The sequence below is a fragment of the Micromonas commoda genome, chromosome 8, assembly GCF_000090985.2.
Source record: "Micromonas commoda chromosome 8, complete sequence".
In the NCBI taxonomy this organism is placed as follows: domain Eukaryota; kingdom Viridiplantae; phylum Chlorophyta; class Mamiellophyceae; order Mamiellales; family Mamiellaceae; genus Micromonas; species Micromonas commoda.
In genome coordinates this window covers 974,055-992,850 of record NC_013045.1, presented here as the reverse complement: position 1 = coordinate 992,850, position 18,796 = coordinate 974,055, and the positions used below count along the sequence as shown (strand labels likewise).

The following is an 18,796-nucleotide window of genomic DNA, read 5'->3' as shown; positions in this document are numbered from 1 at the left end:
AAAAATTGTAATCTTCTTTCATCGCGTTTCGTCTACGCGCCGCTCGCTCACGCGTTGCTCGGTTTCCTGAGCCGGATAAAGTCGTCCATCTTGCTCACCATCGACGGCGGCCACCGCCGGATCCTCCCGAGCCAATCGCTGTCGCGATACAGGGCGCAACCGTCCAGCGCGGGACCGCCCTCCGTGAGAACCCCCGAGTTGATCTTCTCGCAAGCCCAGTTCCAGTCCCGCTCTGCCTCGTCCTCCTCGCCCCTGCTCCAGTGCATCGCCGCGAGCGCCGCGCGCATGTCGATGCTCCCGGCCGCGCGCCGCGCCACCGCCTCCATCTCGTGGATCGCCTCCTCGTCGCGACCGAGCTCGGCGAGCGTGAGAGCGGCGTTACTCCTCGCGTAAATTGCGCCGGATAAATTGTGCATCACCTGGAACGTCTTGGCGGCTTCCTCGTAGTCGCCGAGGGCCTCGTCGTATCGCCCAAGGCTTGACAACGCGTTTCCGCGCGAGTTAAGGACGTACGGGGGCACGCCGCCAATCTCCCGCGAGAGGTTGATGCACTCGGTGTAGTCACGAACGGCTCCGCTCCAGTCCGACAGACCCTCCCGCGCCAGAGCGCGATTGCTCAACAAACCCAGCGACTTGTAATCCTTGTCGTACAGGCCTTCCGCCGCGTCGAAGTCCTCGATCGCCGCCTGGAACTGCTTCAGGTCCACGAGCACCTGCGCCCTTCGCTCGCGCCACGTCCCGTCCTCGGGCTCCATCCCGATGATCCTGGTCAACAAATCGCGAGCCTCGTCGAGCCGCTTGGCCCGATACGCCGCCCTGGCCCTGGCCTCGAGCTCCTCGAAGGACATGTACCCGCCGGTGTCCACGATGTCCGCGGCGGTCGCGGTGGGCGCGAGCGCGAGCGCGGAGAGGAGGGCGACGCACCCGGCGAGGACGTCGCGTCTGCCGCCTTTGCCCTCGTCGTCGTCGCCGTCGTCGGCGGCGTCTTGCTTCTTCGCTCCGAAGGTTGACAGGACGTTCTCCATCGCCGCCTGATCGTCTTCATCGCACGTCTGCATCACGGGCTCCGGGGCACCGTCGCCAGAGCCGACGAACATGTCGTCGTCAAAGTCTATCGACGCGAGCGTGGACGGTTTTCGCTTCTCCTCGACGGATTCAATCTCGTTTCGCGCGTTGAAGCGAAACAGCACAGATTCCATCGCCGCCTGGTCGTCCTCGTCGCAGGTCTGCATCACGGGCTCGAAGCCTCCCTCGCCGGCGCTACCCGTCAGCATGTCGTCGACGAAATCCATCGACGCGAGCGTGGCCGGCCGGCGAACCTCTTCCTCCCGATCGTCCTTCTCGGCGCCGGCGATTGCCGATAGGACAGATTCCATCGCCGCCTGGTCGTCCTCGTCGCAGGTCTGCATCACGGGCTCCGGGGCAGCTTTCGCGGAGAGGTCGGCGTTCATCCACTCGTCATCATACAGGTCCATGGACGCGAGCGTCGACGGGCGGGGAGGATCGACCGCGGCGGCCTCTCCCTCCTCGACCTCGTCGTCCTCCCCCGGCGCGGTTGCGGTTTTTCCAGGCGCTCCGAAGGTTGACAGGACGGACTCCATCGCCGCCTGATCGTCCTCGTCGCACGTTTGCATCACGGGCTCCGGGACACCGGCGCCCGCGCCGACAAACATGTCGTCGTCGAAGTCTATCGACGCGAGCGAGGAGGGCTTGACCCTGGCCTTCGCCGCGCCGGCGGCTGCTTCCCTCTCGCGCGCCCTCGCGGCTTGCTCCGCGCCGTCCCTCCTCGCAGCCTCGACGTCGTAGAAGACGCTGGTCTGTCCCTTGGGCGCCCTGACCCTGCTGCCGTTGCCCGCTTCGGACGTGAAGAACAGCTCCCAGGATTGCCACGGCAAAAATCCGCCGCAGCTGGTGCACTTGCGGCTGTACCGGCCCTTCTGGATGAGGCCGCTGCCGCGGCAGAGCTCGCACTGTCGCTGAATGATGATCCGCTTGCCGAACTCGTACGCCGCGATGACGAACGGCGAGAGCCCCGCGATGAAGCCGTAGTAGATCTGCCACTCGGGAATGCCGGTGTCGGAGAGCGCGTCCGCCATCGACGACGCCGCGAACGTGTCGATGGCGTCGGCGCCGGCGAGGGAGATGCCGAGATCCACCGCCGCGTCGACGACACCTGGCGCGGGCACCGCGCGGCACGGGTGGACGCCGCGGGAGATCGGACGCGCGGGGCGGCCGGATACGCGCGATCGGCCGCGAGGTGCGACGCGACCGGGGGCCAACGACGCGACCGGCGCGGGTGATGCCATCGGTCTTACCGTGTACGAGTGCCGACTCGCCGTCGTCGACGTGGCTTTATCCGATGGCGCCTGTCCAGCCTGCCAGGGAGAAGAAACGAGCGCTTCACAAACTGGCGGATCGTTCACGCGATTTTCAGTCAGGAATGCGACGGAAACTTTGACAATTCGCTGACTGGACGCTTGTCAGCCTAATAGCAAACTATCATCGTAACATGCCGCGCCGGCGCCATCGAAATAAATTGTCCAATTTTGGGTGACGGGACAGCAGCGGTGAGACCCTCGTGCCCGGTCACTACAGGCCGCGCGTCGACACCGACCTCGCATCCACGGTCACACGCGCGAATTTGCACGCGCGCGGACCATGGCGATCAAGGACAGGTGAGTCGCTCGCACGCGCCCAAGTGGCGTCCCCACCCACGTGTGGTACATTAATTTGGCGATTCGTCGAGCGCGAGTATCTCATCGGACGATGATCACCAACCGCTGACCTCCTCCCTCCCCACCGTCCCATCCGTAAACAGGCCCGGTCAACCGAAGAGGGACATGAAACCGCACCCGCTGTTGACCAAGCTCATGTGCGCACCCGCCCGTCGCTCCCTTTGTCCGACCCCGTCCGAGGCCGCGAGGCCCGCGCGCGCAAGACCGAAATCCAACAACCGGGGCGCAATTCTCGCCCCGGGCGATCCGTCGACCCTCCGCTGACCGCTCGACCCCGCCCGAATTTCCAATCCCCCGACGCACAGGCGCGAGCGTCTGCGCGAGCACAGCGCTCACCTCGAGCAGCAGCACGCGGAGTTCGGGCCGGAGACGAGCGACGCCTCCCTCGGCGCCGCGGATCGCACCGTCGATTCCGACGCCGTCTCCACCCCGGGGTCGCACTTCGCGAGGGACAAGTCCCCGTCGCAGCGCCGCGTCAGCGCCGTGCTCAAGGTGGAGAAGGACAAGAGCGGCGCCACGACCACCGCGGAGTCCTCCGCCCCGGGCAGCAGCCGAAGCAGGTCCCCGGGCAGCGGCGGCAGGCCGAACGTCCCGAGGACCGATCGACCCACGAGCTCGTTTGCGTCGTCGGGGCGAAAATCCCCGTCGCACCGATCCGCGAAACTGGGATCCGCCAAGAAGTCCGGGTCCATACCCGCGTTCCTGTCCTTCTCGTTCGGGTGGGGGGGCAAGAACAAGGAGGACTCGCCGGAGATGCCCAAGAAACGCGCGCCGAAGCTGTCGGAGAAGGAGGCTGACGCGCTCTACACCCGACTGTACAACGAGAAGAAGCTCACACCGGAACGGGACCCCGAGGAGACTTTCAAGCCGAAGATCTCCAAGAAGTCCCTCGCCATCGGCGCGAGGGTCCACGCCAGGGAGAGCGGGCGCATGGACCGCGTGGAGTACCTCGTGAAGAAGGGGACGACGGAACTTCGCGATCGCAAGCACGAGAACGGTTTGCACATGGACCCCGATCGATCGGCTGGGGACGTTCGCACCGTCCCGCCCAACGAGTGGTTCATGGACTCGTTCGGGCGGCTGTCCAAGACTGGCGACAGGTACGTCAGGTCGATTCGCAAGGCGGAGGACGATAAGATCGCGGAGGGGTGCACGTTCAAGCCGACGCTCTCGAAAGCCACGCAGGAGCTCGTCAAGAACACCCCGTACTTGCAGCACACCAACTTTTACGATCGCGGGCTGGAGTGGGCGGAGCGGAAGAAGCGCGCGATCGCCGCGCAGGCCAAGGCGAGGGAGGACGAGGAGGAGCGCGAGTGCACGTTCCGGCCGCGAACCGCGGGCGACGCCCCCGCGTTCGTTCGACGAATCGCGGCGAAGAAGCGAGCGGAGAAGATGGCGCTCGCGGGTGTCGACGCCGACAATGAGGTCGACCTCCTCGACGGCGTCGGCGGCGCCATCGCCTCCGCCACGTCGCGCTCCAAGGGGTGGCTGCCCCCGACGCAGCGGCCGAAGAAGTGGGAGGAGACGCTCGGCGTCGGGTACGATCCGAACGAGCCGACGGGGGCGGTGACTGGTCGGGCGATGATGCTCGGAGGCGCGACCCCGGGGGGCGCGTGGGAGACTCCGGGCGGCGACGGCGGCGCCGTCGTCGAGGTTGGCGCCGAGGTTCGCGTGGTGAACGGGATCGTGCTTCCCCACGCCCCCGCGGACCACCCCGGAGCTCGGTCCACTCGCAAGAGCGGGCACGTTCCGCTGCACTCGGCGGCTTCGCACTATCGACGCAGGGACGAGGGAGTCAACGAGGTGGACAAGCTGGAGGACGAGAAGCTTCAGAGCCCAGATATCGTCGACGACGTCGGCGGGGTGTCGCCCGACTACTTCGAGAAGCTGCACCTCGAGCGCGTGCAGAAGGCGCGCATCCAGGAGCAGGAGAAGATCGCCCGGCTCTACAGGCACGACGGAAAGAATTGGGAGAATAGAGTCACCAAGCCCAAGCCGTTTAGCTTCAACAAACGCGGCGAAGGCGACAGGTTCAAGGCGCTTCGCAGGCCGGTGAGCGCCAGGTTGCCCGGCAGCTCGCTCACCGCCAGCGTGAGCTCGCTCAAAAACGCGGTGTACAGGGACGCGGACGAGGACCCGCCGGGATTCGAGGCGTATTACGACGCCGTCGGCGCGCGGCGAGGTCCGCCGGGGTGGAGCAAAGGCCCGACCGGGACCGGGACCGGCGCGGCGACGAGCGGCGACGAGGACGAGTCCCAGGAGGAGTTCTTCGACGCGCCCGCGGGGATGGAAGGGGGACGGGGTCGGATGCGGGAGAGGCACAACGACGCGGGGTGGGGATCGTACGATTACTGATGAGCGCTGACGAGCGTCCGCTCGCTCGTGCCTCGCGCGTGTTGGAATTGGAATGAATGCCGTGAACATAAAAATAACATCGCCTCTCGCGTCGTCTTCTTCGTCCAACGGACGACCGCGGCGAACGGCTCAAGGCGCGGCGAGGGCGCGCAGGGTCGTCTCGATCGCGACGAGGTCCTCGTCGAGGTCCCTCTCGCTTCCGGACGCCAGCTTCCGAGCGGAGCCGCGGCGTCGATCGATCTCGTTCGCGTCGGGGTCGGCGGCTGTCGCCGCCGCGCAGAGGAGCCGTACCCCCGCGTTGGTCACGCCCTGCGCGGCGTGGACCCTGTCCACCTTGGCGTGCAACTGCGCGATGTCCTCGCCGAGCTTCTCGGCGATCGTCTCCGTGCGCTTGACGCACTCGTCGACGTCGTCGAGCCTCGCGGCGAGTCGGTCGAGCCTCAGCTTCGTCTCCTCGCGAACCCGCTGCAGCGCGGTTGACAGATCTTTGACTCCCGTCGCGAGAGCCTTGGACGCGCGACGAAACGCGCCGCGCGTGACCCACGCGAGGTCGCTCAGCGCGACGCCGGACGCCGCGAGGTAGACGCAGGCGACGCCCGCGGTCGCCGTGACGGTCGCCACCGCGCCGTGGGAGGAGTTGGTCGGCGCGAGCGGGGCGCGATGTTGGGAGAGGGGCGCATGCGACGAGAGCTGCGAGGCGAGCGCGGCGATTTGCAGCTGCAGTTCGCGGATGGAGGGGTCGGCGACGGCGGCGGGCGGGGCGTCGTGTTGCTGCCGCGCCAGCGCGCGGAGGAAACCTCCGCCGACGCGGGTCACGTCGTCCAGGTTATCGTACAGGAAGGAGCCGGTGAAGCCTGCGAGAGGTAATCATGAAATGAGAAAGAGGGCGTTTCCGAATCGAGGTCGGGCGACGGTAATGGAGAGAGGCCGTGGGAGTCGGGACGCACCGGCGCCGAGGTAGGCGAACACCCGGTTCGCCGCCATCGCCACGAGGCCGGAGACGAGCTCGAACCCGCGAGGATAACTTCCCGAACCGCTCGGGAGTGACCTCGCGCGACGCCCCTTCGCGCTTGACTTGCGAGAAAACGGCCGGTCGACCGAGAATCCGCTCGCGCAGTGCCGTTGCGCGCGCGAGTGAGAGCTGGCCGGGCTCGACGCACCTCAGAGGGCGGCCGCGCCTGGTCGACCGAGGCGCGCCGTTCACAGCGGGTGCGCGACGAGGACGCCGAGGGGACGCCCCGAACGCGACCGGGCGATCCGATCGTCCCCACCGGAGGCGCGCGAGGACAGCCCCGGCAGATCCCGGCGACCTCCGAGGAAACATGGGCACCTCCAGCTCCAAGTCCAAGAGGGCCAAGGCGGCGAAACGCGCGCAGGACCAGGTGACGGAGGTGGACCGACAGGTGCTCGGTCTCAAGACGCAGAAGAGGAAACTAAACGCGTACGCCAAACGCGTGGAGGTGCGGGGCGGACCCGGAACCCGCGCATCTCGGACCGATCGCGCCCGACGCCGCGACCAAAAACTGACCCAAAGTCGTCCACATCCAAAACCATCGACAGGAGGCCATCGCGCGGGAGACGTCCAAGGCTCGCGAGCTCGCCAAGTCTCCCGCCACGAAGGTCAAGGCGCTCAACGCGCTGCGTCTGCGTAAGGTCCAGGAGCAGCTCCTCGACCGCGTCGAGGGATGGATCCTGCAGGTGGACGAGCTCCTCTTGGGCATCGAGTCGGCGCAGGCGACGGCGGTTGTGTTGGAGAAGCTCAAGATGGGCAACGAGGCGCTGCGGAACGCTCAGCGGGGGTACTCGCTGCGGGACGTGGAGAGCGTGCTGGCGGACATGGACGACGCGAGGGAACACGAGGAGGCGGTCCGGGCGATGATCGAGGGCTCGCTCTCCGCGGAGGACGACGAGGTTTGCGAGGCGGAGCTCGCGGCGCTGGAGGCGCTGGAGGCGCTGGAGGCGACTGAGGAGACTGAGACTGAGCCGAGCGAGGCGACGACGACGCGGGTCGCGGGGACGAGCGGGGCGGTGCCGACGATGCCGGACGTGCCGGAGAAGGCGCCGAACCTCCCGGACGCGCCCCTGGGATTGGGCACCGCGGGAGCCGTCGAGGAGGAGGAGGAGGAGGAGGAGAGGAGGGAGGCTTTGGCAGCTTGATTTTTTGTGGAGAAATCAGCAGCTGGTGCGAGTCGGCAACCCGCGCCGAATCCCGACCCTTCGCGACCAATCAGCCCGCGAGCGGTGGCAATTTCCGGTGCTGAGTCGGACTGGTTCCCACCAAAAATCCCAAACCATTTCGACGCGCGCGCGACGGTCGAGAGCCCGCGAGGCGCGCCCGCGCGTCCGGACCCGCCTTTCCAGCGCACGTGCACGCCCCCACAGCGTCGGCCGGACTCCGACACCCCCCCGCGGCCTTCCCGGACGCGCATCGCCGCGCCCGAACCCTCGTTGGAAAAAAAGCTGCGGCCGAGGATGACCTCGACGTGCGTCGTGCGCGCGAGCGCGCCCGGCAGGGACCATCCGAGGGTGACGACCCCTCGACCGCGGAAAGTCCCCGGCCCGAAGCCCCTCTCCGCGCTTCTGTCCCTCCTCTCCGCGTCGAAGGACGACTCGCAGAAGGCCGAAGCGCTCGACCCCGCCACGCTGGCGCAGGTCCGCATCGTCGCCTCCTCGCCGAAACTGCGGACGGTGAACGGCGATCCCGTCAGAGCCGCCGGGCTGGGCGGTAACCGCAACGTCCGCCAGCCCAAGGCCCTGGCGCCCACCGCGAGAGCGCACGGCGTCAACTACTTCTTCGCGTACTCGATGCGCGACGATCAAATCGGCGACTACCTCGACGGACTCGCCGAGCTCTGCTCGGATCCTAAGATGCGCAAGAAGATCTTCGTCGCCGTCGGCACCGAGGACTTCACGGACCGCGAGGCCCTCACCGCGCACGTCGAGCGCTGCCTGAGCCGACTCGGCACCAGCTACATCGACGCGTTCTTCCTCGAGTACGTGCCGAGGGGCGCGGAGGCGGAGGCGGTGGAGACGATTCGATGGATGAGAAACGAGGGAGGTTTGGTCGTCAGCGAAGGCGGCAGGGCGGGCGTGGACGGCGTGATTCGATACGTGGGCGCATCCACGCACGACAGGTGCGCGGGAAACAGGCTGCTTCGATCGCAGCGCAACGGCCGCGGGTTCATCGGTGAGGAACCGTGCGAGGAAGAGGAGGAGGGGGAGGAGGAGGAGCGCGACGACGGCGACGAGAAGACCGCGACGGATTTGGATTTCGAGCCGTGCGAACTCGACTTTCTCATGGCGAGGTATAACATGGCGCACGTCAAGTCCGAGCGGACGCTGTTCCCGCTCGCGACGGCCAGGGACGTGCCCGTGGTGGCGTTCACGACCACGCGGTGGAACTCGTTGCAGAAAGAACCCGCCCCGGAGGGCTGGACCGAGGGTGCCCCGCCGACGACGGCGGAGTGCATGCGATGGGCGCTCGCGGCGGACGACGCCGTGGAGGTTGTGCTCAACTCGGCGCCGACGACGGAGACGCTCGGGGCGTGGTGCGAGGATTGGGCGGCTCGCGGGGACAAGGTCGCGATGGGCGCGGACGAGGTGGCAAAGTGGAGGCGGTACGGCGAGCTGGTGTACGAGGAGGACGCGCCGTTCGAGACGTACACGTGATGAGCCTCTTATTCTTTAAGTCGCTCCTCTTATTAGTCGACTTGATAAAGTTACCCGGTCTTCTTCGCGTAAAACCGTCAGTGGGCGAACCCGCCGCCCTTTTCGTCGTCGTCGTCGTGCGAGTCTAGCGATTCGGCCGCCCGAGTGGCAGCCTCGCGGAGCTCCCGAATCGTCGGGTCCTCGTCCGCGTCTCCCACCGCCACGTCTTTGATCGCCGCCGCCTTCGCAGCCTCCTTCTTCGAGTCGGGCATCCGCTCCAAACCCTTCAGCCCGAAAAAGCTGGCCCCCCTGCTCCCCGTGCCCCCCATCGCGGCCATCAACTCCGCCTCGCTCGCGCCGCCCATCATCAGCGACTCCACCGCCGCCTGCGCGCGCGTGATCGCCTCGCTCTCCTGCTTGAGCTCCTGGTTCTGCTCAGCCTGCTTCAGCTGCAGCGAGAGCTCCTCGTATTTCTTCATCAGCTCCTGCCGACGCGAGCTAAACTGAGACGGAAACAGCGCGGGAAAGTACCGCTGGATGAACGAGAAGATCAGCACGTGACCGACGGGGGTGAGCGGGATGATGAGGATGATGATGAACGGCACGAACGTGAAGATGTCCAGCGTCGTTCGCCGAATCGTCTGCACCTCGCGCGGGCGAAGCGTGCTGCCCATCACGGCTCTCCCGAAAAACCTGCCAGACGACACGATGTCGCCGCCGAGCATCTTCACGCCGCGCGCCATGAACTCGGCTCCCTCGGTGAGCTTACCCCACGACTCGTCCACGGTGTTCTTCGCGCGCTCGCTCATGAGCTCCAGGCTCATGCTCGCGAGGCCGTCGTCGGCGATGCCGAGTCGGGCCTTCAGGTCCGGAATGTCGGTGGCCAACTCGGTGAGATCCTCGTCGGATATCAGCTCCGACGCGCCGCGGTCCACGGCGCTGACGAGCTTACGAAGCGAGGCGTCCATCACGCCAAACTCCGCGACGAGCAGCTCGAGCTCGTCGGCTCTGAACGCGAACGAGGGCGCGTCCGCAGCCTCCTCCTCGAGCTGAGATAAGATTCGCTCCATCTCCACCTGCAGCGTTCGCACCGCGAATATCCTTCGAACGTCGCTCACCTTGTCGTCGCTCTCGCGGATATCCCGCGCCAGGCGCACGCGCGACAGCGCATCTCTGCTGGAGTTCTTGACGACCTGGTCCCTGGCCTTCGACGCGTCCGCGAGTTGCTTATCCCTGTCCTGAACTTCGAGCGAAAGTTTGAGGACGGCGAGGGACCTCTCATCCGCCTTTGAGCTGCACTCCGGCAGACCCGCCAGCGCCGGGTCCAAGCCTCGGGCGCTCCCGTCCATCTTACCGTTGAGCCGCTGCCAGACGCCCTTGGTGTAGTCCGCCGCAGACGCCGCCGCGCTCAGCGGCTTCTCACGGAGCTTGCTCACCCCAGTCTTCACGAGACCTCGCGCGCCCTTGACCTTAGTCGCCGCCCTGTCGAGCGTCTTGACGACCGGCCTGAGCGCGGTGTTCCCGCCCTCCTCCTCGAGCGCGGCGTCGAGGCGCGCCTTGGCGTCCCCGACGGCCGCCTTGGCGTCGTCCAGGGACTTGTACGGGAGCGACGAGAGGATCGCCGCCGCGTGCTTGGACAGATCGGTCACTGCGGCATCGACTTTGGCGCCGATGGACGTAACGACGTCGTCCACTTTTGATCCCTCGAACGCCAGCGCGAGGCCCTCGTCGTTCTCTTCTATGAGAGCGACGCACAGGGACCTCAGTCGGTTGACCTGCGCGTCGATGTCGGCTATGCGATCGCACCGGTTTTCGTAATCGTCGATGAGCTCGCCGAGTTCCTCCGGGGATTCGAGCTTGGAGAGGAGCTCCTTGGATCGCTCCGGCGGGTCTCTCTCCGTGGTCTCCGCGGCGGCGAGGACCTCGAAGTACAGCCTCTTGCGCAGCACGAGGGTCTGGAGCCGCTTGAGGCGCTCCGCGGCGGACGCGTCAGCCTCCTCCTCGGTGGCGAGCCGTCCGAAGCCGACGTCGGCGTCGAGGCCGCTGGATTGATTGGCGGGCGCGGGATCGACGCCGAAGAGCACCACCACCGTGTCGCCGCGCCTGTCGCTCGTCGTGGGACGCCGCGCGGGCGTCGGCGCGCTGCCGCCGCGCGCGCGCAAGCCGAGCGGCGCGACGGGCGGGAAAGCGCCGAGCGTCGCGGCGTCGTCGCGTCGCGCGCATTTTCCTCCTCCGCCCGGTGCGTGGCGAGACCGGAGGGGATCGGCCCGGTCGGGTCGCAGCGCCCGCGTCGTGTGCGCGGCGCGCCTCCCCGCGCGATCGGATCGATCTCGCCCCGCGTTCGCGCCGACGGCGGCGGCGCGCGATGCGATCGCCCCGCTCTGGGTCATCTCTAAGGGCACCCTCGGCACGCTCCGCGCCACCCCTATCTTTATGACCCCGCAGCTGGAACACGTGTGCTTTACCTTGGGGGTGAAGCAGGGTTTGCGAACCGACCCTCGCGTCCGAACGCGCGACCGGCCGATTGTTTGTCCGGCCAATCCGCGCGGGCGAAAGGGGCACCGGTTTCATCGCTCGTTGTCATTTGGAGGGCGCCTCGGACGGCGAAGGGTCATCATGGCGCAGAGGCCGACGGCGCCGAGGGGACGAAACCCCGAGCAGACGGGCCAAGCCGCCTGGATGGCGACCGAGAAAGTGGTGCGTCGCGTTTCCCGTGAACCCGCCCGAAACCCGCGCGCGGACCGCACGCCACATCAGATCGGAACCGAACGATGAAAACACCTCTCCGCTCGCCCCGCTGACCCGCGCCCTCTTCCCCGCATCCCCGTCGACGCAGAACGCCGAGCTGTTCACGCTGACGTACGGTGCCATCGTCCGGCAGGTGCTGCACGACTACGAGGACTGCGTGGAGGACGTCAACAAGAAGCTGGACTCGATGGGTTTCGACATCGGGTGCCGGCTCGTCGAAGATTTTCTCGCCAAGACGAGCACCACTCGTTGCGGCGACTTCAAGGAGACCGCCGAGGTGGTCGCCAAGGTCGGGCTCCGGCTGTTCCTCGGGATCGGTACCCGGGTCGGGGAGTGGAACCCCGAGGGCACCGAGTGCGTCATCACGCTGGACACGAACCCGCTCGCGGATTTCGTCGAGCTGCCGGAGAAGTACCGCGACCTGAGCTTCTCGCAGATGCTGTGCGGCGTGATTCGGGGAGCGCTGGAGATGGTGAGCGTGCGGGTGACGTGCGAGTGGGCGAGGGACGCGCTGCGCGGAGGAGACGGGTACGCGATCAGGCTGCGTTTCGTGGAGTACATCACCCACGAGATGCCGGAGTTTGACGACTGATTTAGATTTGAATTGACAAAAAAAGCCAAGTCGCGAAGAAGAGTTCAGATGATGCGCGCCTTCTCCCTGTACTTGGACGGCACGAACATCCTGACGAGCCCCTCTCCGGAAACGATCGGCACGATGATCTTCACCGCTCCCTTGAGCAGGTTCACGCCCTTCCAGATCCTCGCCGGCGTCGGCAGGGGCACCATCAGCCTGCCCACTCCGAAGAGCGCGACGGAGAAGAAGTGCGCCACCAGCGTCAGCGGGTTCGTCTCCAAACCGCCGAGCAACGCGATGGGCCCGGCGGACATGCTGCCGCCCAAACGCAGGTACTCGAAGCACGCCCTGCGCATCTCCTCCATGCTGCTGTCCGCGCTCGAGCAGAACACCTTGTAGAGCGCGTTGGCGAGGGTGTTGATCGTCAACGCGGGACGGGTGCGATGCGCGTAAAAGGCGTCGACGCGTTCGCCCACGGCGGCGGCGTCGGCGAAGGAGGGCAGCGGCGAGAGCATCGACTTCATCGTGACGACGTCGGAGAAGGCGACGGTCATCCCGCCGCCCGTCAACGGGTGTCGCATGTTGAACGCGTCGCCGAGGAGCACCGCGCCGGGCGTCCTCGACGGCTGCGCCGGCATCGTCTTGTTCATCATCGACTTGAACGCGCCGCCCTCCACAGCCTTTACGAGCGGGTCCCTGAGCTTCTCCGGGACCTGCGGGACGATCTTGGTGAGGACGTACTCGGCCATCGCGCCGGACGCGACGCTCGGCATCTTCACGTGCGCGGGAATGTCCACCAAACATCGAACCTCCTTACTCGAGATCGGGTAGAACAGCACGGGCGAGGGGTCGCCGAGGACGACGTGCCCGTGCCCGGGCCGCGGGAGGAGCTCGTTCGGGTCCCCGTCGATGATGATCCCGACGAACGTGCTCGGGGACACCGGCGCCGCCGCCGGCGTGAGCTTCTTGCGGAAGCTCGAAAAGTACCCGTCGCACACCACCGTGAGCGGCGCGAAGTATTCCTTCTGCTCCGTCTCGTTTTCCGTCGCCGCGACGCCGCCGATGGGCACGCCCTCGCCGTCGACCCACTCCTGACCGTTCGTATTCAGGAGCTTCTTGACCGTCGCCTGGCGAACCGTCACCTTGTCGCACCCCAGCGCCGCCTCGCGAAGTCGCATGACGAAGCGGCCGTTGTGAAACGATCGACCCGCGACGTCGTCGCCCCTGCCCTCGAGCGGGTACCCGACGAGCGCCTCGCCGCCGTCCTTGTACATGGCGTAGCCGTACACCTTCTGCGCGTCGATGTTATCGACGCAGTGCTCCAGGCCGAGCTCCTTGAGCTTGAGGTAGCCGCCGGGTTGGAGGAGTTCGCCGACGATGCGCACGGGTTCGGAGAGGTCGCGCTCGAGGAGGAGGACGTTGCGGCCCTCGTTGCCGAGGGCGTAGGCGAGGGACGCGCCCGCGACGCCGGCGCCCACGACGATGACGTCCCACTGCGTTCGAGAAGAGAGAGGGAAAAGTTTTGTGAGTTTGGTGAGCGGGGCGGCGGGGATCGGGATGGAGAGCGGGGGGTGGGGAAAATTTCCCGCGCGACGGTCTTGGCGGGGGCGCACGTGGCCCCAGCCGGGGTTCCCGCGCGCGGGAACGTGACGCGCGAGACGGAATGCGCCGGGCCGGGACGCGTCGCACGCCTTCGCGAAGAATGTCGTCCGGCGCGGGTGGGCCGGAATCGTTTCGCACCTCCGGAGGGGAGCCGGACGCCTGAGCCTCGCCGCCGCGACCCATCGTCTATCGGCTGAAGTCAATCCGCTCGGCTATGAAGGCAAGATTCGTTACCCGCGTGGAGGCGCGCGGAATTCGGCGCCGAGACGCGGAGGGATGATTCGGACGTGCGAATCGGTTGCCCGGTGCGGACTCGATCGCGGCGCGTCGCCGCTCGTCGCGCGTCGCGTTGTGCGCGCGGGGGACGGAGCGCTACCCGCCTCCGCTAGGGATACCAGTATTCGAACACGTCAGTCGAAGGTTTGGAGATCTGATCCGCGCGCGTCATGCATTCGATGATTCGTATGGACATCAGGTAGGATCGCCTAAATGCCATTACCGTAGACTACTTGACTGTTGACTTAGCTCCTAGGCGTTGCTCGTTTTCCGGCGTTTGGCCGCCCCGCTTGGCATTCCCCGGCGTGACAGGCTCCGAGGTCGGAGTGAATGTTATCCGCGGCCGCGAGGACTTTCCTCACCTCCCACACCACCCTCCGCGGCGCCTGCGTCCGGACCCGGTCCCGCGTCTCTCACCGCACAAAAGTGGGCACCGAGCGTTCGTCGATTTTGCCAAGTCCGAAGCGTTCGTCGACAATCACGATGGCCTCCGCGGTCCCCCACAGGGTCGGCGACACGTTCAGGGTCAAGGGCCTCAGGCTCACCGACCACTTCTTCGACGTGCCCCTGGACCACGGCTTCAGGGCTCCCGGCGTCGGCGACGTCCCCGCGGACAACTCGCGCACGATCGAGATCTTCGCCCGCGAGGTTGTCGCCGCGGACAAGAGGGACGACGACGCGCTCGCGTCCATGCCGTGGCTCGTCTTCCTGCAGGGCGGACCCGGGTTCGAGTGCGCGCGTCTCACCGAGACCGGCGGCTGGATCGCCCACGCCGTGGCGTCGCACAGGGTGCTGCTGCTGGACCAGAGGGGAACCGGCCGATCGTCCCGCGTCTCGGCGTCGGCGTTGGCTAAAATCGACGGCGGAGTCGACGCGCGAGCTTCTTACCTCACCTTCTTTCGCGCCGATTCCATCGTCGCCGACGCCGAGTGCGTCCGCAAAACACTGCTCGGACCCGGCGACGACGCCAAGTGGGCGCTCCTCGGTCAGTCCTTCGGCGGGTTCTGCATCGCTCGATACCTCAGCGTCGCCGCGGAATCCGTCTCCGAGGCTTTCCTCACCGGCGGCTTACCCCCGCTGGTGCACGAGGCGAACGCCGCGGAGGCGACGTACCGCGCGTTGATCGAACGCGTCAGGACGCAGAACGCCAAGTTTTACCGCAGGTTCCCTAACGACGTCCAGCGCGTTAGGGACGTGGTTGCGTTCGTGCGGAACCAGCCCGGGGGCCGCGTCGCCACCCCGTCGGGGGGCGAGCTCACGGTGCGGGGGATCCAGGCGTTGGGTTTCTCGTGGCTCGGAACGTCCGGTGGCATGGAGAGCCTCCACTACCTGTTCGAGAAGGCGTGGGAGGTGCCGCACGAGGAGCTGTCCTACGCGTTTCTCAAGTCGTGCGAGGATGTCCACTCGTTCGACACCAACCCGCTGTACGCGTGCCTTCACGAGTCGATCTACTGCAACGGCGGCGGACCGAGCGCGTGGGCCGCCGAGCGCGTCTTCAACGAGCACCGCAAGATGTTCAGCGCCGACAACGCGCTCGGGTCGTCGGATCCGCACAAGCCGGTGCTGTTCACCGGCGAGATGGTGTTTCCGTTTATGTTCGACGAGATCGCCGCGTTGAAGCCGTTCAAAAACGTGGCGGAAGCGTTAGCCGCGAAGACCGATTGGCCGGTGCTGTACGACGTGGACGCGCTCGCGCGGTGCGACGCGCCCGTGGCGTGTGCCAGCTACGTCGAGGACATGTTCGTCGATTTCGACCTCGCGACGGAGACGGCGTCGAGGATCGGGCCGAACGGCGCCAGGGTGTGGTCCACGAGCGAGTACATGCACTCGGGCGTGAGGGAAGATGGCGCGCGGATACTGAAGAAGCTGATGGAGATGGCGCGTGACGAGGAGCCGCTGCGGTGAGTGAGAGGAGGCGCGGGGGGTTATCGCGCGGCGTGCGTCGCGTCTCAGCGGGCTAGTTGTTGTGACTACATCGAAGGGCTACTAGTGGTTGCGTCGGTTGGTTCCGCGGCGATCGGTCCCCGGTGCCTGGCGCGTCGAGCCTCGACCTCCCCGCGCGGCGGCGCGCGGCGTCGTCCTCGGCGCTCATTTACTCTCCGTCGACGATTGCTTTCCACCGCCGCCGCCCAACCATCCCCATCGCCTCGCCCGCCTCTCCTCCTCCTCCCTCGCCGCGGCCTCCGCCCGCGCCTTGCGCTCGTCCGCCTCCCTCGCGAGCCGATCGTAATGGTGCGACGCGCTCGCAGCGGTCGCGGCGAACCATCCGCCGGTGACCACCGTCGTGGCGAAGAGCCCCGTAGCAACCGCCTTGAACACGACGTCGGCGAGCCGGCTGCCCGCGCTCTTCGTCGCCATGTCGCTCCCTGTTCTGTGAGCGCGGGGCCGGATCTTCGCTGGAAAAAAGCTGGCCACGTCGTCGATGAGATTCATTCTGGCTGCCGTCTGGTCACAGGATCTGATGGAGGACGGCGCAGGCGAGATTCTCGGCGGGGCGACGGGGCTTGACAGGGCGTGGCGCGTGTGAGGAATGCGCGTGCGCGCGTGTTCGAGCCGTTCGACTCGCGTGATATTGCAAAGGGCGAAGCCCGAACCCGCCGTTCCGTCGCATTTCGACGTCCGTACTCGCGTCGCCACTCCCTTCGCTTCGAAAGATCCACTCGCCGAGGCAAAACGAAGTCATCGTCCATCCGCCGCGGCGCACCCGCGCCCAGCCACAAAAGCGCCGCCACGAAACGATCACTCACCACCCGTCGTCGTCGTCCGAGCCGAACGCGTCGTCCGCGTTACCCGCGGGCGCCGCGGAGCCGTTGCCGACGCTCGTCAGACTCGCGCTCGACGCGCTGAGCTTCATGTGCTTGAACTTGTCGTCGACGATGATGTCGACGCCGCCCACCGCCGCCTGCTCGGGCTCGCCCGCGCGTCCCTCGCGCCAAGCCTTGGCCGCCTCGCGCTCCTTCGCGCGCGCCTCCTTGCCGGTGGCAAAGGCGAACGCGTTGCCGTTCTCGAGCTCCTGCAGCGCCCGCTTGATCTGCGCGACGAGGAAGGAGTCGCGATCTGTGTAAAATGAAGTCGCTCGCCCAGTCATCCCGGCGCGACCGGTGCGCCCCACGCGGTGCACGTAATCCTCAAACATGCGGGGCAAGTCGAGGTTTACGACGTGCTGCACGCCCTTGACGTCGAGTCCGCGGGCGGCGACGTCGGTGGCGACGAGAACCGCGCACCTCCCGGTGGTAAAGTCGGCCAGCGCGGCTTCTCGCTCCTGCTGCGACCGGCCTCCGTGAAACGCCGCCGCCGCCACCCCCTCCGCGTTGAGCAAGGTCATGATCTCGTCCGCCCTCGCCTTGCGCTCGACGAAGACCACCGTCATCGGCAGTTGGCCGCCGAACTTCTCCGCCTCCGCCTTCTCCTCGAGGAGCAGTTCGCACAGCCTGTCCACCTTCTGCGAGTCCACCAGCTTCTCGAGGTGCTGCGCGACGTTTGACGTAGGGACTGAGACGGCGCCAACCTTCACCTTGACGGGCTTGTTGAGGTAATCCGCCGCGAGCGCCTCCACCTCCACGGGCATCGTCGCGGAGAAGAGCAACGTCTGATGGGGCTTGGGGAGGTTCATCATCACCTCGCGGATCTGCGGCTCGAAGCCCATGTCGAGCATCCTGTCAGCCTCGTCGAGGATGACGAGCGAGACGCGGGCGAGGTTGGTGTTGCCCTGGTGGAGGTGGTCGATGAGACGACCCGGGGTGGCGACGCACACCTCGACGCCGTTCTTGAGGTCCATGCGCTGCTCGCTCATGTTCGTCCCGCCCACGACGATCGTCGTCTTGAACCCCTTCGACGATCGGCTGAAGATCTTCGCCTCCTTCTCAATCTGCTGCGCGAGCTCTCGCGTCGGCGCCATGACGATGGCGAAGGGTCCGTCGCCGCGCTTGATCTCGGGCTGCTGGAGGCAGTGCTGGATCATCGGGATGGAGAACGCCGCGGTCTTACCCGAACCCGTCTCCGCGCATCCGAGGACGTCGCGGCCGGAGCAGATCACCGGGATGGCCTGCGCCTGGATGGGCGTGGGCTTGTCGAACTCCTTGTACTTGATGTCCATCATGATCTTGGTGTCGAGGTTCATGTCCTCGAAGGACTCGATCGGGGGAGGGGCCTCGTCCGTGCCGGGGGGAACCTCCACGGTGACGTCCATGCGCCTGCGAATCTCCTCGCACTGCGGGATTCGGGGTGCGGGTGGGGACGCGTCGAGGTCAGCGGAGGTTCCGGAGGGTGGGCGGGAGGAATTTGCGCTTTTGGGTCGACGTGGGAAAGATGCGTCGCATCCGCCAGTGTTCGACGCCGAGATCGTGGGAAAAAGCGAGGGGGCCGCGCGCGCGGGGCGAGGGCGATCGAGGGCGCGGCGCGCGGTCGTCCGGCGCGGCGGGGAGTCGGATGGGGCGGGTCACGCACCTGGTTGACGCTCAGCGCCTGCACGCGCTCGCTGGGCTTCCAGTTGGCGAACACCGCGGGCGGCACGCCGCTCCTGGATGAGCTGCCTCCGCCGCCGCCGCTGCGACTGTCGCGATCGCGGTCGTCCCGCCGCCTGTCGTCGTATCTGTCGCGATCGTCCCTCCGCCTGTCGTCGTATCCGTCGCCTCTTCTCCTGTCGTCGTAGCGATCGTCCCTCCTCCTGTCGTCGTAGCGGTCGCCGCCGCGGCGGTCGTCGTAGCGGCCCCCGCCGCCACCCCGCCTGTCGTCGAAGCGGTCGGGCCCGCGGGAGCCCCTGCCGCCGTCGGACTCGCTTCCGCTGCCGCCGCTGCCGCCGCCGTCTCTGAGATGAGGGGGAAGGTACGGCATGTCGCTCAGTTCACGTTCGTGCGGG

General features: G+C 67.0%; 11 protein-coding genes across 11 annotated transcripts; 5 read left to right on the top strand and 6 right to left on the bottom strand.

Annotated features, from left to right (window-relative positions):
• Window positions 1-34: 34 nt before the first annotated feature.
• Window positions 35-795, bottom strand: MICPUN_108806 (predicted protein). The gene has a single exon (XM_002507957.1). The coding sequence runs from the start codon at window positions 753-755 to the stop codon at window positions 48-50; it is 708 nt and encodes a 235-aa protein (XP_002508003.1). The 5' UTR covers window positions 756-795; the 3' UTR covers window positions 35-47.
• Window positions 796-2,658: 1,863 nt separating this feature from the next.
• Window positions 2,659-5,090, top strand: MICPUN_60879 (predicted protein; the record flags this gene model as incomplete). Its single annotated transcript, XM_002508242.1, has 3 exons — window positions 2,659-2,675; window positions 2,819-2,872; window positions 3,041-5,090. 3 exons carry the CDS (start codon window positions 2,659-2,661, stop codon window positions 5,088-5,090), a joined length of 2,121 nt encoding a protein of 706 aa, XP_002508288.1.
• A 129-nt stretch (window positions 5,091-5,219) lies between these two features.
• Window positions 5,220-6,074, bottom strand: MICPUN_60878 (predicted protein; the record flags this gene model as incomplete). Its single annotated transcript, XM_002507956.1, has 2 exons — window positions 5,220-5,944; window positions 6,038-6,074. The coding sequence occupies 2 exons, from the start codon at window positions 6,072-6,074 to the stop codon at window positions 5,220-5,222; spliced, it is 762 nt and encodes a 253-aa protein (XP_002508002.1).
• Window positions 6,075-6,412: 338 nt separating this feature from the next.
• Window positions 6,413-7,278, top strand: MICPUN_60877 (predicted protein; the record flags this gene model as incomplete). The annotated part of the gene is made up of 2 exons (XM_002508241.1): window positions 6,413-6,550; window positions 6,651-7,278. The coding sequence occupies 2 exons, from the start codon at window positions 6,413-6,415 to the stop codon at window positions 7,245-7,247; spliced, it is 735 nt and encodes a 244-aa protein (XP_002508287.1). The 3' UTR covers window positions 7,248-7,278.
• A 114-nt stretch (window positions 7,279-7,392) lies between these two features.
• On the top strand, window positions 7,393-9,434 carry MICPUN_60876 (hypothetical protein). Its single transcript, XM_002508240.1, has one exon. The coding sequence runs from the start codon at window positions 7,563-7,565 to the stop codon at window positions 8,757-8,759; it is 1,197 nt and encodes a 398-aa protein (XP_002508286.1). The 5' UTR covers window positions 7,393-7,562; the 3' UTR covers window positions 8,760-9,434.
• On the bottom strand, window positions 8,837-11,128 carry MICPUN_60875 (predicted protein; the record flags this gene model as incomplete). The annotated part of the gene is made up of 1 exon (XM_002507955.1): window positions 8,837-11,128. The coding sequence occupies one exon, from the start codon at window positions 11,126-11,128 to the stop codon at window positions 8,837-8,839; it is 2,292 nt and encodes a 763-aa protein (XP_002508001.1).
• A 226-nt stretch (window positions 11,129-11,354) lies between these two features.
• On the top strand, window positions 11,355-12,071 carry MICPUN_60874 (predicted protein; the record flags this gene model as incomplete). Its single annotated transcript, XM_002508239.1, has 3 exons — window positions 11,355-11,435; window positions 11,575-12,031; window positions 12,067-12,071. The coding sequence occupies 3 exons, from the start codon at window positions 11,355-11,357 to the stop codon at window positions 12,069-12,071; spliced, it is 543 nt and encodes a 180-aa protein (XP_002508285.1).
• A 51-nt stretch (window positions 12,072-12,122) lies between these two features.
• Window positions 12,123-13,845, bottom strand: MICPUN_60873 (predicted protein; the record flags this gene model as incomplete). The annotated part of the gene is made up of 2 exons (XM_002507954.1): window positions 12,123-13,553; window positions 13,801-13,845. The coding sequence occupies 2 exons, from the start codon at window positions 13,843-13,845 to the stop codon at window positions 12,123-12,125; spliced, it is 1,476 nt and encodes a 491-aa protein (XP_002508000.1).
• Window positions 13,846-14,421: 576 nt separating this feature from the next.
• On the top strand, window positions 14,422-15,843 carry MICPUN_84143 (predicted protein; the record flags this gene model as incomplete). The annotated part of the gene is made up of 1 exon (XM_002508238.1): window positions 14,422-15,843. The coding sequence occupies one exon, from the start codon at window positions 14,422-14,424 to the stop codon at window positions 15,841-15,843; it is 1,422 nt and encodes a 473-aa protein (XP_002508284.1).
• A 183-nt stretch (window positions 15,844-16,026) lies between these two features.
• MICPUN_60871 (predicted protein) lies at window positions 16,027-16,296 on the bottom strand (the record flags this gene model as incomplete). The annotated part of the gene is made up of 1 exon (XM_002507953.1): window positions 16,027-16,296. The coding sequence occupies one exon, from the start codon at window positions 16,294-16,296 to the stop codon at window positions 16,027-16,029; it is 270 nt and encodes an 89-aa protein (XP_002507999.1).
• A 475-nt stretch (window positions 16,297-16,771) lies between these two features.
• On the bottom strand, window positions 16,772-18,450 carry MICPUN_66672 (predicted protein; the record flags this gene model as incomplete). The annotated part of the gene is made up of 2 exons (XM_002507952.1): window positions 16,772-18,148; window positions 18,385-18,450. Coding segments are annotated over 2 exons (1,443 nt in total), but the record flags the coding sequence as incomplete, so codon positions are not given.
• Window positions 18,451-18,796: the final 346 nt, after the last annotated feature.